General features: G+C 43.8%; 1 protein-coding gene across 2 annotated transcripts in view; it reads right to left on the bottom strand.

Moving 5' to 3' along the window:
* Window positions 1–439: 439 nt before the first annotated feature.
* CAPN14 (calpain 14) overlaps window positions 440–17,304 on the bottom strand; it is a 58,691-nt gene continuing 41,826 nt past the window's right edge. For both annotated transcript variants that reach the window (XM_025354499.1, XM_025354498.1), the window contains exons 12-22: window positions 16,956–16,964; window positions 14,836–15,041; window positions 13,870–13,906; window positions 13,310–13,366; window positions 11,966–12,023; window positions 8,278–8,342; window positions 5,864–5,932; window positions 5,107–5,182; window positions 4,391–4,507; window positions 3,952–4,007; window positions 440–2,085 (exon numbers count right to left, since the gene is read on the bottom strand). In XM_025354499.1, coding sequence (XP_025210284.1) covers window positions 2,059–2,085; window positions 3,952–4,007; window positions 4,391–4,507; window positions 5,107–5,182; window positions 5,864–5,932; window positions 8,278–8,342; window positions 11,966–12,023; window positions 13,310–13,366; window positions 13,870–13,906; window positions 14,836–15,041; window positions 16,956–16,964 — 777 coding nt within the window. In that variant the 3' untranslated portion in view covers window positions 440–2,058. The remainder of the gene's footprint in view (window positions 2,086–3,951; window positions 4,008–4,390; window positions 4,508–5,106; window positions 5,183–5,863; window positions 5,933–8,277; window positions 8,343–11,965; window positions 12,024–13,309; window positions 13,367–13,869; window positions 13,907–14,835; window positions 15,042–16,955; window positions 16,965–17,304) is intronic.

The raw sequence follows: 17,304 nt of genomic DNA on the forward strand, positions 1-17,304 counted from the left end.
CCAGCCCTTCAGCTGACTTCACCCTGGTGCTTGCCCAGTTTCTCCTGCCCCAGATCTCTATTTCTTCCCCCTTTCCCTGGAGCGACAGAAGATGGGGAAGTGTGGTGGGAGTCGGGAGGTGGATCTGCCCCGTGGTCTTCAGTACTCAGTACTCAACTTTGGGGGTATAGGAGAGAATCTGCAGGAAGGGGGTCAGCAAAGACAGGTCATCTTTGAGTTGCCACAGTGCAGATAGGGACTCAGGAGAGTGAGGCTAACACCTGAGTGACGTAGGACCATTCAAATCACCCACTGAGAAGCCAGCAGAGAGGCTCTCAGGCTTAAACAATATGGAGATAGATCTATCTGCACCAACACAAGCAGCACACTGTAGTCTAAATGTTGTGAACAAGTTCACGGTGTCACCCTCCCATCACCCAAAAATATCTCCAAAACTGTCTTCATGGGCCAAGACAAAATTGTTTTATTAAAACAGCTATTTACAATGGCAGATTTTAAAGACAAAGATACAAATAAGTAGATGGATATAAAAATCTGTAAAAGGTTACAAATACATGATCATCTTTTATAAAATCAACAATATTTCATGTATCTAGCACTTTATGGAAACCCGTTTTACCTTCTATCATTTGGAATAAATGAAGAGTTTTTTTCCCTAAATAAAATACTTTCCTACCTCTTAAACTGTGCTTTCAAAGTGCTCCTTTCTTCCGGTACAGTACCCATGTGACAGGTGCTCAAATCTCCTTTAGTCCTTCTGCCAACGGACACACTTTTATCACTTCATTCAGCTTCCTTCCTGAGTCTGCTATGGACTTGGAAATCAAACAGCCACGTTGGTTACAATAGTTTGTAAGTTAAGATTAAATAGAATACAGGTTGAGTATCTCTTAACTAAAATGCTTGGAACCAGAAGTGTTTCAGATTTCAGGATATCTGCATTATAGATTTGTCAGCTGAACATCTCAAACCCAAAAATTCAAAATCCAAAATGCCCCAATTTCCTTTGAGTTTCATGTCTACTCTCAGAAATTTTAGATTTTGGAGTATTTCAGATGTGGGGTTTTCAGATCTGGGATGCTCAACCTGTAGTAATAAATGGCTCTGAGGTGCTAACTTATGAATAAATTGCATTGACTTTGGAAAAAGGCCATTGTTCTGGTTTTGCACCTGTATTCTGGGTTTGGAGGGATGAAACAAAGTGTATTGTGGTAGTTCAAAAAATCAGATATACCAACCACCCGCTGATTGACTCTATAATTTAGCATGGGTTTGTTTTTGTTCTTTGAAGTAGATAGAGAATTTCTGGATGGATTTGAAATGGATCTGATAGTCTATAGGTCAAGTGAACAGACTGACACCTGTCACAAGCACGAAGCCCTTTGAGAACTCAGGTGTTCTAAACCTACTGGGTTCCCCCAAATCCAATCATATGGAGGTATTGTCGGCAGAAGACTACCCCATGATCTCAGATGCCAGAGCCAGCCCACCCCATCTGGACTCTGGCAATTCTCTTATTGTCTGTGTTTCTGAAAACCCACTATATCCCTAACTTCATCCCCAAACAGCTGAAACTTAGCCTATGTCTCTACTAATTTGCAAATGCTGGGACTAAATGTCTAAGGATATATCATTCCCTCTCCAGACCTTAAAACCTAGATGATTACCCCACATGTGAGAACATATGGCATGTCTAAAGTCACTTGAGTTTGCAGCCACAGAGGCAGTGTTGTATAGAGGCTAAGCATACCAGCTCTGGAGTCAGAATGGTTAGGCCATGTCAGGTAATATCTCTGCTTGTGACAAGGTTGTGGCCTCAGGGAAGGATGGCTAGCTTTGACAAATCTGATGCAATCTTTACTTCCTCCCTTCCCTTTCTGCATGCTGGCAATGCAGGGGGAGGGCTGCAGAGGAGAAATATTCCCAGCTAAGGAGGTGACGACTGGTGAGGCAGTCCTGAAGATCAGTAAGTAGGGTGGGCACGGGTTGGTCTCAGCCAAAGGCTGCTCTTGGGCCACAAGCAGAGTCTTCAGTGAGGGCAGGTGAGACTCAGCCTTCTCAGGAGTACAGTGCCATCATCATCCACTGGACATGTTGGGAAAGCAAATGATGGTCAGTTCAGACCCATGTCTCATCTGGGCCTCCCCACCCCACACTCCTGGGGAGCCGTGGAGACAGAACATTAATGGATGGTTTAGCTAGAGGGACCATACCATCCATTAGGAAGTATAAATCAATCTGAAATATAATCAACCTTGACTTCTCACAGTGCCTATGAATGATGACAGCCAAATACAGGCTGATTTTGTATTCAATTCTCAATGAATTTTTTTGCCATGAATTCAATTTGGCATGCTCATGCCAGCTCTGGGCAGGTGTGCAAACTGGCAGGGTAGCAGAAATCCATTAAAGCATATTCTACATGTTTACATTTATGGGCCCCTTGGTCTGACAGCTTTATGTGGGTGTGATGAACAACCCCTCTAACTCATATAGAGGGGATCTCTGGGGAAACCACTCCCCAGGCCAATCCCTCAGAATGATAAAGCTGAGAATAGTGAAGTTACCAATGGTGTCAGAGAAAGCCTCAGCGTGAAATCCAACGAGGTGGCTGCCATTCCCTACAGACCTTGGGTGGTCCTGATCCTCACTGAGCCAAAGATGGTCAGAGCTGGAGGCAATCTCAGAGACCACCTAGTTCCACTCATTTCACCTGTGGGCAACTGAGGCCCAGAGATTTAATGTGATTTGCCTAAGGTCCCGCAGCTAGTTACAAGAAGTGTTGTGGCTTCAACCCATTCTCAGACCCCAGTGCAGTTCTCTTCCTGTGATAGCTCTTTGTCCACTGGACCCTGCTCAGTTTTGGACTGTCCTATTTCGGGTGCCACACCTGTGTTGTCCTATTCTCCCAGACCAGAGCCTGCCACTATGGAAGGATTGCCTGGGATCAGGAGTGATGCCCCAGCACTCAAGTGTAGGGCTAAGCAGTTCAGGGATAGGCTCTGAAAATTCTGGCCATTGGACCTCCAGTAGAATCCCACTTCACACCGAATCTTGGAGGGATTGAGGGGTGACACAGGCTGCAGGTCCCTACAGCTTGGAAAGCAATTCTACAAAATGGACATTTGAGATCAAGAGACATTCCAGCTTTGACTGAATCATTTCTAAGCGGCCATATCAGAGGAAGGGTTGCAGAATAAAAGAGCAGAGGATTGAACTCCACACTCCAATGTCCTTACAATGAACATTACCTAGCGCTACACCTGGCACCTAGCAGCTGCTCAATAAATCAGTGCATTTTGAATGATCAGGGAAGATAATCAGTTTCATACATGAATTTGTCTTCTCCTAGGCATATCACCTCATTCATTCAACACATCCTGCTGTGTCTGCAAAGTGATATGAAAGAGGAGGAAATGGCTTGGCCATGTGACTTGCTTTGGACAACAGAATGACTTGCAGGTGTGCCAGACTGGAGCCTTGGTTTCAGAGGCCTAGTGTGTTTAAGCTCTCTTTCTTGTGTTTCTCCCATTTCCCTGGAAAGAACAAACCTAGGCAGAGTTTCCTCAATTCAGGTACCCAGCAAAACCCTCAGCTAACCCATTGATACACGAGCAAGTCAGCTGAGATCCACTGACTCCCAGCCATGTGACTCAGAAGCCAAATAAGTGCTTATCATATATATGTTGCTGACGTTTTGTAAATTTGTCACATGGCATTATTGCAATCAGAGTTATTGGATACACCTTTCATATGTGCCTGGCACAAAGTGGGTGCTCAGAAAATATTTGATGGATGAATGAATGAATGAATGAGTGAGTGCAATGAATGTAGTGCTCAATTTCAAATTCAGCAGAATAAAGGTCCCCAGAGCCCTTCTCCTTCACATGGTCCTGCAAGGGCCACCTCTACCTAAGATGACATGAGCCACCTCCTTGGGGCAAGTCTTACCTCTGGCTTCTGGAGGTATATCCCTTTGCCATCTTGGGTTAAGTTTTGGAAGACATCTGTGAAAATGCAGCAGAAAGGAACACAGTTAATGTGTGTATTGGAAACATTATGAATTCGTTCCTCCCACATATCTCACCTTAACCACATCCATTCTGAAAACGTGAGGGAACCCAATGTCAGCCTACATGTGACCACACGCAGCCACACCTATGACAAGTGAGCCACTTCAAGCCTATGTCTCTGGAACAAGGCAGGAAACGAATGAATTTGGGTATCTGCAGCCAGGGATCACAGGCACTTGGCTGGAGGTCCCCATAGCTTCCCCGGTCTGCCGTTTCTGGGATGGCAGCTGTCCTCCCTTGTGCTTAAACTAGGGACAGGTGGGAAGTCATGGGGCAGCAGAGGAAGACCTGGCCTCCCCAACTTCCTGCCAGCTCACCCTCCATGTTCTCTACACGCAGCATCAAGTGGACGAAGCTGACAAAGCCCATCTGGAGGCGGGGGCAGCCGTAGCGGACGAGCATCAGCTGACAGACGTCATCACTGAGCACGATTCCTGCATTAAGCACAAGCTCCTGCTGTGGGTGCTGGGGGCTTACACCCAGCTCCCCTCCTGCCCAAGGCCCCTTCAATTGTCCCTCCAGTTTAGGGACCTGAATCCGGATAGCATGGAAATCTTTTATAGGGTTCATTTTGAATTGTTTAATTGTTTAACCAATTTATTTTATTTAATCCCTACTCCTCACCCCTGCCTTTAAGGCAATCAGCATGAGGCTCTTTTCATCAAGTATGTTACTGGCCTTCAAGGAAGAAGGCAGTCTGCTAAGTGCTCAAAAGTACCTGCTTTGGGGCCCGGTAGTCCTGGATTTAAACCCCAGGCAACTGAGCTTCAATTTCCTCCTCTGCGAAGTAAGGATTATAACAAGGTGGTGTTGAAGATTAAATGAGAAGTTGAATGTGCCAACCCTCCATCAATGTTGGCTAGGATCACAGTGACAATCATAAAAAATGTTGGTGTTGATTGCAGATCTACATCTTTGAGAGTCACACTGCGTATCAGAGTTACTTCAGCACGCCACGCATCTCCTCTCCTCTGCCTGGTGAGTGTGCACCCTGCCCGTGTGTGCCCACAGCTCCAGCTCTTCCTGTGCCTACCTGCCTCCTTCATGGCAGCACGCAGCTGTTCCCAGTTCAGGTATCCTGACCCATTGTCTTGCTTGTGGAAAACCTTCTGTAAAGAACCAAATAAGAGGTTCAGGAAGCCAGGCATTTCCAAGCACCATCTGAGAGCCCCTGTGTGTCCCCTGTCAGCACTGCAGAGGGGCTGTTGAAGATATCTGAGGCTCCACATGCAGGGCCTGCTGCCAGGGTAAGAATATGGCAGAGTCCATGCTGGGATCCTACCACCTTATGTTTCCTACAGAGCAAGGGTTCTGAAAAACAGAAAAGTCTTTTTCTCATGGGGTATAGACAGTCTTGGTGTGGGTAAACGTGCTTAATGTAAGCATATTATCCACACTTTAAAGTGATTCCAGCTTTCTGACTTAGGAGACAAGTGGGAGGGTTGTGAGCAATGATTGGAAGAGCAAGAAGGAGCAAATTTATGAAAGACTTTAAATTCCAAGTGTGCCAAGGAGTTTGGACTTTCTCTGAAGTCCATGGGGAGTCTTAAAAAGCTTTTTTGTAAGGAAGCAGCATGATTAGATATGTGTTTTGAAACTTCAGGAGACTACTGCAACCGGCTGTCTGAGCTTGGAAGAGAACAATGGAGGAAATGCTCACTGAAGGGAGAATAGAGGTTTGGTGAGTTGGATATAAAGGGCTGCATGGGAGAGAAGTATCTTCTACAGCTTTGTAGAACTGCCATTCCTACACCATCTTCCAAAGAGGTGTGGTTAAGACTTGTTCTTACCTGATAGAGCTTCAGCTGCTTCCACAGATCCCTGAATTCCTGGATGCTCATAGTACCCGATGCATTAAGCTGATTAATAGGTTAAAGTAAAAGCTGCCAGGGAGAGTTCCATCCATGCTTTGGAGGCAGTGATCAGCCCTCCACAAAGTGATGTGCAATTTGTGGATGGCCTCATTCAATGTCTGATCGTGTCTGATTTCGCTAGTTGGCCTCACCTCGCTGGCCAGTCCAGCCCAGGGCTCCCTCACTCTTGCTAGGAAAAGACAGAATGAGCCCAGAGCACAGCAGCACTGGGAGAAGTGATGATGATGGAGGTGATGATGGTGATGACCACAGCTAGCATTAAGTGAGGCAGAATTTTTTTTAATGCTATGAAATGTTATCTTTTATTATTGTTAGTAGAGTACCAGTAGTATTAATAGTGATATAATTTTAATACACATGAAGTCTTTTATACCTAAACATAAACAAATTAAATATGACATATCCCACTGCCTCTTGTTTTCACTCCTACCTTTTTCTTCTTAGCATCCTTTATTGAGTTCTTTTCTTATATATATACTTTAAGTTCTAGGGTACATGTGCACAACGTGCAGGTTTGTTACATAGGTATACATGTGCCACGTTGGTTTGCTGCACCCATTAACTCGTTATTTACATTAGGTATTTCTCCTGTCACTATCCCTCCCCCTGCCTCCCACCCCCCAATAGGCCCCTGCGTGTGATGTTCCCTGCCCTGTGTCCAAGTATTCTCATTGTTCAATTCCCACCTGTGAGTAAGAACATGCGGTATTTGGTTTTCTGTCCTTGCGAGAGTTTGCTCAGAATGATGGTTTCCAGCTGCATCTATGTCCCTGCAAAGGACATGAATTCATCCTTTTATATGGCTGCATAGTATTCCATGGTGTATACATGTTACCATTTCTTAATCCAGTCTATCGTTGATGGACATTCGGGTTGGTTCCAAGTCTTTGCTATTGTGAACAGTGCCACAATAAACATACATGTGCATGTGTCTTTATAGCAGTATGATTTATAATCCTTTCGGTATATATCCAGTAATGGGATGGCTGGGCCAAATGGTATTTCTAGTTCTAGATCCTTGAGGAATCGCCACACTGTCTTCCACAATGGTTGAACTAGTTTACAATCCCACCAACAGTGTAAAGCATTCCTATTTATCCATATCCTCTCCAGCATCTGTTGTTTCCTGATTTTTCAGTGACTGCCATTCTAACTGGTGTGAGATGGTATCTCACTGTGGTTTTGATTAGCATTTCTCTGATGACCAGTGATGACGAGCATTTTTTCATGTGTCTGTTGGCTGCATAAATGTCTTCTTTTGAGAAGTGTCTGTTCGTATTGAGGCAGGATATTTTGACATGGCCAATTTGACGTGATTTAAATTTAACAAATAGTAACCTTTTTTCATTATTGTTTTAAAAACCAGCTTATGGAAGGAGTCAGGCACAGGGTGGCTAAGGATGCCTTTTACATTTTTTTAAGTTTAATGGTTGGCTTTGTAGACCATGCCCAGATACCCCTAGCATCAGAGACATTGGGTCAAAGTACTACCACACCCCATCTCTGTTTGAGCCCTCACTATGAATCCATCACTGAGTTACACACTTCACCTGTAGCAGGTGAGGTCGGTATTAACTCCCCCATCTTCTAGTTGATGAAATGAGCACTTGGAGAGGGTCTGATCTTGTTCAAGTTCATACAGCTGGTGACAGCTGGGACCTGCCCCATGCCTGTACACCTAATCCTGCACTGTCTCTGGGTTTCTGCAGACTGTTTTTGTTTTTACAACCCCCCTTAGGCTATCTATTCAATATGCCTCTCCATAGTATGGATGATCAAACATTGATTACAATTATCCACTTAGAAAAGGAGTGCGTTTACTAGAAAAATTGCAGGGCTGAGAAACAGGACAGCTGAGTTTGTGGCATGTTGTTTAACTTCCCTTAGCCCTGGTTTCCTGATCTGTGCATGGGGGCAGCCACCACCTAGTTATTAAATGGAAAACATAGGGCCCCAAGTCTTTTGCAAAGGCTCTTGTAAACCTGGAGAGCTGTTACTAACCACCACCTTCTAGCTGCCTCATCCTCATTCCCAGGAAATGACATTATTGTGATAGATGGCTAATATTGGTCACCTATTAGATGATAACTCTGACCCCAGCATTTTACCTGTATTATCTCATTTGCATTCCCACATTAATCCTACCAAGTAAGTTTCAACACTCTCTCCATGCTTCAGATGAGCATCTGGATGCATAATGAAGTTCAGTGACTTGTCCAGGATCCCACAACGAGCAAGGGTTGGGGTTGGGATTCAAATCCACTCTGTCTAGCTCCAGAGTGAAGCTCTCAACCGACAGCAAGCATCCACCCACAGACCTGAAAGGATACGTCCAGTAAGGCCAGGATACCCTGGCAGGCTTCCAGGCTGAAGAAGGGCTGTCTGCTCCCCAGATCTGTGAAGGAGCAGAAAGAGTTCACATGGGGGCTGGCCCCAGGTCTGCACACCCCTTTTCTGAGCAGGAGGAGGCAGTGCTGCGTGGGCCAGCTGTGGGGTCTGATGACCACAATGTACATGGGCTTGGAAGAGTGAGAACGGAAGGCAGTAGAGAGACAGGGGGTGATGGTCATTCCTACACCCATGGAGAAAGTCAAATGCTGTAGGGGACGCCTGGTATGGCTTGGGTTTGCTTACACAGAGGGCCAAATGAGCATGCCCTTTGTACCTAGGGAGGGCCAGGATCACAGAGTTGAACTCCCAAATCTCAAAGAGATCCAAGAGGTCAACTTTTTCAAGCTCCCATCTGAATTGGGGGATTCTTTCCTCAGGTTTCCTTCTTTCCTTCTTTCCTTCCTTTCTTCCTTCCTTCCTTCCTTCCTTCCTTCCTTCCTTCCTTCCTTCCTTCCTTCCTTTTTTCCTTCCTTCCTTCTTTCGAGAGGGTCTGATCTTGTTCAAGTTCATACAGCTGGTGACAGAGCTGGGACCTGCCCCATGCCTGTACACCTAATCCTGCACTGTCTCTGGGTTTCTGCAGACTGTTTTTGTTTTTACAACCCCCCTTAGGCTATCTATTCAATATGCCTCTCCATAGTATGGATGATCAAACATTGATTACAATTATCCACTTAGAAAGGGAGTACGTTTGCTAGAAAAATTGCAGGGCTGAGAAACAGGACAGCTGAGTTTGTGGCATGTTGTTTAACTTCCCTTAGCCCTGGTTTCCTGATCTGTGCATGGGGGCAGCCACCACCTAGTTATTAAATGGAAAACATAGGGTCCCAAGGCTTTTGCAAAGGCTCTTGTAAACCTTTCTTTTCTTTTCCTTTCTTCTTTCTCCTTCCTTCCTTCCTTCCTTCTTTCCTTCCTTCCTTCCCTCCCTCCCTCCTTCTTTCTTTCTTTTCCTTTCTCTCTTTCTTTTTCTTTTCTTTCTTTCTTTCTTTCTTTCTTTCTTTCTTTCTTTCATTCTTTCTCTTTCTTTCTCTCTTTCTCTCTCTTTCTCCTTCTCCTTCTCCTTCTTCTTCTTCTTCTTCTTTCCTTCTCTCTCTCTCTGTCTCTTTCTTTTTTTTTTTGTTTGGAGCCTCATTCTGTCGCCTAGGTTGGAGTGGCACAATTTTGGCTCACTGCAACCTCCGCCTCCCAGGTTCAAGCAATTCTCCTGCCTCAGCCTCCTGAGTAGCTGGGATTACGGGAGCGCGTCACCATATTCGGCTAATTTTTTATATTTTTGGTACAGACAGGGTTTCACCATGTTGGCCAGGCTGGTCTCAAACTCCTGACCTCAAGTAATCCGCCCATCTCAGCCTCCCAAAGTGCTGGGATAACAGGAGTGAACCACAGCGCCCAGCCCTCCCCAGGGTTTCTTGATGGATGGTCTGTCAGTTACGGGTGCTCACTTTTTCACATGGGTGAAGAGCTTCAGTTAGGAGAAACTTCCTTCATTAAGTCTAAAGGAACCTCCTATAATAGTGGCTCACTGGTCCTAGTTTCACCTCCAGAAAAGCATAAAAGGTATTTGTCTCTTCTTTGACTTCTGCTTTCGCTTCTAAACATCTGAATATTTCCCAAACTACTCCTCAGATGCAATGGTTTCTAAACCCTCGACACCCTTTTCTGAGCCCTATATTTTGCCAGTATCTCTTTGAAATATGGTACCAAGATTTGAACACAGTCTTCCAGATGCAGTTTGATTGAACAGAATACAGTACACCTATCACTTCCAGTTTTCAATCAGCATTTCCCCAATTATGTTTCAAAGGAGATTTTCTGCAGAGAAAGTTTTGTGGTCAAAGAAATGTGGGATACTTTGCATCTATTGATGCTTTTCTTCATTCGCCATGCACTTTACTGTATGTGAGGTACATATTGTACAACTGACCACAGAAGCTAACCCCTTTTATTTCATGGAACACTTACTAAACCTCTTGGTTTCTAACGTTTTCAGGAACACAATTTTAAAAACACTCATCTAAATGCTCCCATTAAATGCAGCCTGAATTTGTATGAGCTTATTTAGCAGCAACTTGAAACAATTAGTTCATGTTAGCTAGAGGTCAACTAAATTAACCAAATATCTTTCACATAAACTGCCACAAAAATGAGGTCTCTTCTGTTAAGAACTTGCGCTACCATTTTAAAATGGTCTACATCAAAATGGCAGTGGTTTATTATCTTCCTGACTGCATTTCATCTTTTTGGTTTGGGCACAGCTTGTTGAAAACATTCTGAATTTCAATTCTGCTATCTATTATATTAATGATTTCTCCCAGCTTTGTGCCATCTGCAGCTCCAATAAGCCTATATTCCATGTCTTCTTCCAAGACATTAATAAAAATTGGGGAAATGAACAGGACCAAGGGCAGATGGAATTTAAGAACTCTCATCTAAACATCTAAGCATATAGACTCTTGCCTGTAACTGGATAGAATTATCCCTCTAGTTTTATATTTGTATAACTCTTGAGAATGGTGATAAGATTTGTTGTAAATACATCTACTATTATTGTTTTCCAATTCACGTTTTATCATTTATCATGGGAGACTCACCAAATATCTTGCCAAAATCTACAGTATTTCTCTGATCTATCCATCTAGAACCCTCTCATATGACTAAATGAAAGCAATTTGTTCATAAATGCTTTGGAAAACCATTTTGTATATATGCAATCAAGGCCTTTAAAAACTTTTAAATGTGCACAAGCCATTTCTTCTAGGTAATTTCCCTAGAATGAACCTAGAATTTATTTTCAGCCGGGAGGGGGAGTCTTACGTTCTACAATTCCTAGAGTCTTCCCTCTGCCTGTTTTACTGATAACTGAATTTGGCTTTGAGAAGCCTTCTGCAAATTCTTTCAAACCCTGAATCACACAATAGCCAGGACTGTAATTTGTCTGGATTTGAAATCTTGGCTTCATAGAAAGAAGAAGCAATCATCTAACTTTGGTAGCAAATACTCTAGTTGTTTTACATTTTTTACTTTGAAGTTCATTCGTCTCCCTGGAGAAATCAGCCTATTTCTTCTGTGTTCTTCTCACTCCAAATATATGTACAAAATATTTTATATGGACTTTAAGCCTTTCTAATAATTTATCCCAGGCTTCATGTGAAAGCCTCCGCGCTACCCATTTGCAGTTCTTCTAGGTGGTGTGTGCTCTCCTTCCAGAGTTTTATAGCTTGATCAATTTAACATGAGTTCATCAGACAGTTCCCTGGGTAGGCTAGTTAATACTTAATATTTACATCCCAGGTTGAGGAAATGGGTGCAGTTCTTCCACATAGAACTGATATGCCAAGAAAAAGGTACTCAGTTATTCCTTTCTGACTAGCAAAATGGCAGGAATCTTCATTTTCACTGCCATATATCTCTATACCCAAAGTAAGCAAAATAATAATGATTTTCAAAGCTGCATAAATTTCCTTACTGCTTTTTCAGATCACATAATCCACCCTTGTGTAAAATATAGCCACAGTTAAGACCAGTGCTCAGTAATTCATAATCCTACCAAGGGAAAGAGAAACAAAGCCAGAGTTTAGAAAAGTTGCATCCCCTCTGAGTCCTACAGAATGGCTCTAAAACACTTACGTGACCAGGTCATCTGGTTCAGGATGCTCTGCAATTGAACTGCATTAATTTCTGGATACTGAATAGAAAGCAGATTGGCAAGAAAAAATAACTGTTACTGAAGGCTCATTAGATGGCAGAAGGGTCATATGACTGGCCATGAAATTAAACTGGGATATCCTAAGAACTTCACAATGCTTTTTAACTGGGTGCCAACCCCAGAGAACCCTGGCAGAGCATGACTTTTCGGTAGGTTTATAGAGAATAGTGATTCTCAAAGGTGCTATCCAGATGCTTCTGAAGTTTAGTCAACAATTTGGTTTGAATTTCATTCTCAATAAAACGTCATCAGTCAAAACTCCAGATTTTAACCTTAGAGTTTATTAAAAGAAACTCCTTATATGAACATATGATTTTAAAATATATCAATGAAATATAAGTATCAAACATCTGAATTTTAAAAACTGAAGCATATTCATAATATGCAATTTTTAGTTATTTTATATATATTGGGATTCTGTATGCGACTTCGTTTGATAAAAGGATTGCAGCATCAAATGTCTGGAAACCACTGGTATGGAGGAAAACTTTAATAAACAATACATATAAGATTCTGATTTATCCTCTCCAGCTACATTAAACAAAATTCCAGATGGGCAAGGCAAGTAAATTGTGACTTTAAATCTGGAATGTCACTAACATAAGGGGCTCATGTTCTCTGTTTTAGTGACATTGCTCAAATATCAGACCCCAGATTTCCAGTATGTTTCTCACCCTATTCCTAAGTGTCCTGCAGGTTAGAACAGCGTGGCCTCCAGAGCACTCATACTATCAGCCCTTGCTAGACTCACATCTGGGTCAGCCCAAGGGAAGAAGCCGCAGAGACCAAGTGTGTGTCCCAGGCCCTCCCCCTTCTTATCAGTCCCACCTCCTCTCCTGGTGACCACTCAAGGGCCCCTTCTCCATGGGCTCCCCTCCAATGGCCCTCCCCAAGGCCCCCAGGGCTTGTCATTGTCATGCTCTGCACCCCCCTCCCCCATCCTACTCCCAACTCTGACACTCTACTCTGCTATATCCCATGTTTTCAGGGATGAAAGATTACAGTTGCTTTCCCTACAACTAATCAATGCAGCTTCCAAGAACAGAGAATCATTTTGCAGGAGACTTCTAGACAATGGCTCTATTCATTTGTCTAAAAACCTGAGGACTTTAATAGAAAGTGGCAGTTTGGGGAATAGGTAGCCTTAAATCACAGTTTCTATGCAGCCTCAAGCAGATGCAAACCTATACTTTATAAAATTATATGCTCCACTTTGTCCCCTGCTTTTCCCAACCCCCTGCCCCCACCATACCTGTTCAACTAACCTTTTCAAAGAATTTGGTGAAGAATTCATCCTGCCCTTCATTTTGGTCTTCTATCTCCTATAGGAAGAGACACATAGAAAGACATAATTATTCACCTGTATAAATGGACTTTCGTGCACACCCTAATGTCTCATGGCTTCCAGGCTTCTGAAAACCATGAGCTTGACTTTGCATTGTCTTTAATTTTACACCATAGCATTTACAAACAGCTCTTGCTTCTCCAATTTTCCCTGACTTTGGGGAAATCACAAACAGTGAAATGGACAAAAGAAATACCAGATAAAGAGAAGCAGAAGAAAGTAGAGATGTAACTCATACAGCCGGGGCTCTGGACCCTCAGTGACAAGGACCTGATCAGAAGGGTAGTTCTCTACTCTTTGTTGGTGCAAAAACAGCAAAGGCCGGGTACTGTTAGGATACAACGGGTAATGTTTGCCATAGAACAGGGTCTGTAAGGATCTGCATATCTCCTCCCCTGACTCCTTAACTTGAAGGGAGAAACTCAACATCTTATCTTGGAAAGCAGTCCCAGCCACATGGAATTCCACCAGACTACTCACCTTCGAGAAGACGACACCAGAATTGCTGCCAATTTCACTGAGAACATAAAAACAAAAAACCCAGAGTTTCCTCTTGGGAATTTCTTGGCCAATCTTCCCCTTCTCCTGGGAGCTTGTCTTCCATGTTCCTTCACTGAGGCACCACAAGGGCCCACCCAGCTCTCACACCTCACCTCCTGCTTCCCCTTGAAGTGTACATTCCAGCCATGTGCACAGCACACTGCTTGTAATTCCCTGCACCCTCATCTAACTAGTCTTAACAGATGAGCATGAGACTTAGTGGTCTGACATGGCATTGGGGCCTGCCTGAGATCAAGTCAAACTACCTGCAGCCGAAACATAAAAAACAAACAAACAAACAAACAAAAAACAAAAAAACCACAAAACCTGGCAGGTAAAACAATCGTAGGCAAAATAATATGTTTGGTTGGGATATGTGCACATTAATTCAACTGGATACAGCAGCAGAATGGAAGCCTGCTAGTTCATGATAGCTTCCCCTCATTTGAGCAACCCCTTATGCATCTTTTAATAGTCACCCCCTCCCTGAAGCCACTCCTGCTTCCCCCAGGACCATGGGAGTTGGTTCAAATTCTCCTCCTTGAGTATCTTGTAACAATAACACCCTGTGCATACAAAATGCTTACACTGGGTGCACTGGAAGATCAATAACTGCTCATATATCTGTGTTCTTTCCAGACCTTGAACTTCAGCGGGGCAGGAGCCATGTGTGTTTTATCTTTTTCTCTCTAACGTCTAGCATGGCATTAATTTGTGAGTGGAAAGAGGGTGGGAAGGAATGGGAGGGATGTTCTCTATGCAGAAAGTCACCTGGTTTCCTGCTCTCCCCATCTCTCTTCTGTCTCATCAGCAGAGACCCTGGTCTCTGCCATTTCCAACCTTGCCCTCCTTGCTTGTTCTCACCCAAGTGGTCCCCACCCTCTAGGAGAGACCTTGCGTCCTTACTAAAAGATGTGCTTCCTGGAGAAGACCCTGAGGATGAACTCTGACTTTTGGTTGGCCTCCGATGTGCAGGGCACGATGAGGTATGTCCCTGGTTCCAGACACAGCTCCTGACTCACTTCTTTCTCCTTGAGAAACCTATCAGGCTGGCTCAGAGGAGTGTTTCTCTGGAAGAACTCGGGGGGCAGTCTCCTCTGGTCGTCATAGTACTGTGGGTAGAGGACAGAAGAACAGCAGGGGAGGTGATGACCCAGGGCTGTGGCCAGGCCTGAGGCCCTCAAAGCTCTGAGCCAGGACTAAAGTGGCCCCTGCTCTGCCAAATCCAATGTGCCCCAGTGGAGGATGAAACAAGTGGGGAAGGAAGGAAAAACCAGAATATGTGTGTGGAGGGCTGCACCTCTGTTGGAACTTATCAGGGGTTACATAAACACATGTCAATTGATTTGACTTACCTTAAAAACACCAGCACTAAATGATGTGAGGAATGTCCCTGTGCCTGCCATTTCCATTTTACAGTTGAGGGCTCTGAGGCTTAGAGAGGTGAGATTATCTGCCCAGCGTCATCAGCTGGTTACAGTCCCAGCCTCATGGGAATTCAGGACAGCTGAGTTCCAATGCTCCTGTTCTTTACCCTTCCTGATGCTGCCTCCATGTATGTGATGTAGCATGACTTATGGTCAGATACAGATGGACCACCACCACCTCCCCACCTACAGCACACAGCTACACATAGATAAGCTGGCACTCCACATCATCTCAGGGAAAACACCCTTGTAAAGGACAAAGAGAACTGGGCAAGAGCTCGGAAGACCCGAATCAGGGCTCTTGTTCCGACATTTCTTGGGTATCTGCTTTGTTTTATCTGATTCATATTCTCTCTCTCTCTCTCTCTCTCTGCCTCCTTTGTTTCTCCATCTCTCCCTATTTTTCTCTCGTGCTTCCTCGCCCCTTTGTTCTCACTCAAGGTTACAGAGGGAGAGGAGACCCACACCAGGATCCTCTCTCCAGTTTATATACAACTGCAAACAAAGACATCACCTACCCACATAAACAGATATATAGCAAATTCCTCAATGTTTGGGAAATAAAATACATATCCTGATGATGTAGGCATTCTTTTATGAGACAAGAGAACTAGGGAATCATCCAATTGCCCTCTTTGCCATGGGCTACTAGGAATCTCGGAGCTAAATTGTACAATGATCCACAGTAGCTGTCCTGGGTTTAGTTTTCCTGGTAGAAGCAACTGCCCACCTAACCCTCAGCTCTTTGTTATTTTTTAATGGCTTTTAAATTTTGTAACTGATTTGCAGGTTTCCTCTGTTCACACCTTTTTATTGTAGGTTGACCCAAATTCTATTTAGAAGTAGGCACGACATAAATAACTTTGTCTTTTGAAATTAATGGGCAAATTTAAGAGTGCTCAGTGTTCCTGCGAGAAAAACAACAAAAAAAGACCCAGTATAAAATGGTTTCTCTACAATAATCCTTTTACTCGATTCAATCCAACCTGAGAAAATTAAGCATTTTACTCCTGTTTTCTCTGGGAAATAAAATAATAGCTGCCTCCCTCAGAAGCTGGGATTCCTTGGGCCTTCCTCCCTGACCCCTCCTGGCTGCCACAGCAGCTGAAGCACGGAGGTGTTCTTGTCCTTCTACTCACGCTCCTGCCACACATCCCCAAGCCTTTGTCCCTTCTCCCTAGGGAGGTGGGCTACATGGTCTTTGATGTCCTGTATGTTTTAAATCCATTTTATTTTGGGTTTCATAACCCAGTCCAGATTGTAATTTATCATCTTTCCTATGCTGTGGTGGCCTTCAATATTAGCCATAGGTATTTGTGTAGGAATTCAATAAATTCTAAAATGTATTGGTTCTATGCTAGGCTCTGAGATTTTCCACAGATGCATGAGGATCTCTTGGGGGTCTTCGGATGAAAAAGATTAACAGATACACTTTACTTTCATATACACACAGGCCGTTGGCAGACATTCTCATTATCAGGCATTATCATAGCTTCTTACACAGTATAAGCCTGCTCCAGTCTAACTAAATCCCATGGAGGCTTGGCCACATGTGATATCACCCCAAACTAGGGCCACCCGGTCAAGTGCAGAACTCACCTTGTTCACCTAAAAAACAAAAACAAAAATAAAAAGAGAGAGATCTCATTAGGCAGGGAATCTGGCTCCTTCATAAGCCGAAACCCGAATAGCAGTTGACATACAAGGCTCTACCCAGAAGCCCTGTCCCCTCCCACAAGACCTGCTCTTCTATCAGTGACATTTTAATCCATCATTGGAATTTCTGGAAAAGAGGGAGGGAAAGAATGCTTGGCTTTTGGGGAGAGAAAAAGGAAGCCAATATTGATTATACTATGTGCCAGGCACAATAGCAAGCACTACCACATAATCCTCTTTTATTCTCCCCTTTCCCTAAATGCCACTGTAGAAACTGATGGCCTAGTGCAAG

The sequence above is a fragment of the Theropithecus gelada genome, chromosome 13 (assembly GCF_003255815.1).
Source record: "Theropithecus gelada isolate Dixy chromosome 13, Tgel_1.0, whole genome shotgun sequence".
In the NCBI taxonomy this organism is placed as follows: Eukaryota; Metazoa; Chordata; class Mammalia; order Primates; family Cercopithecidae; genus Theropithecus; species Theropithecus gelada.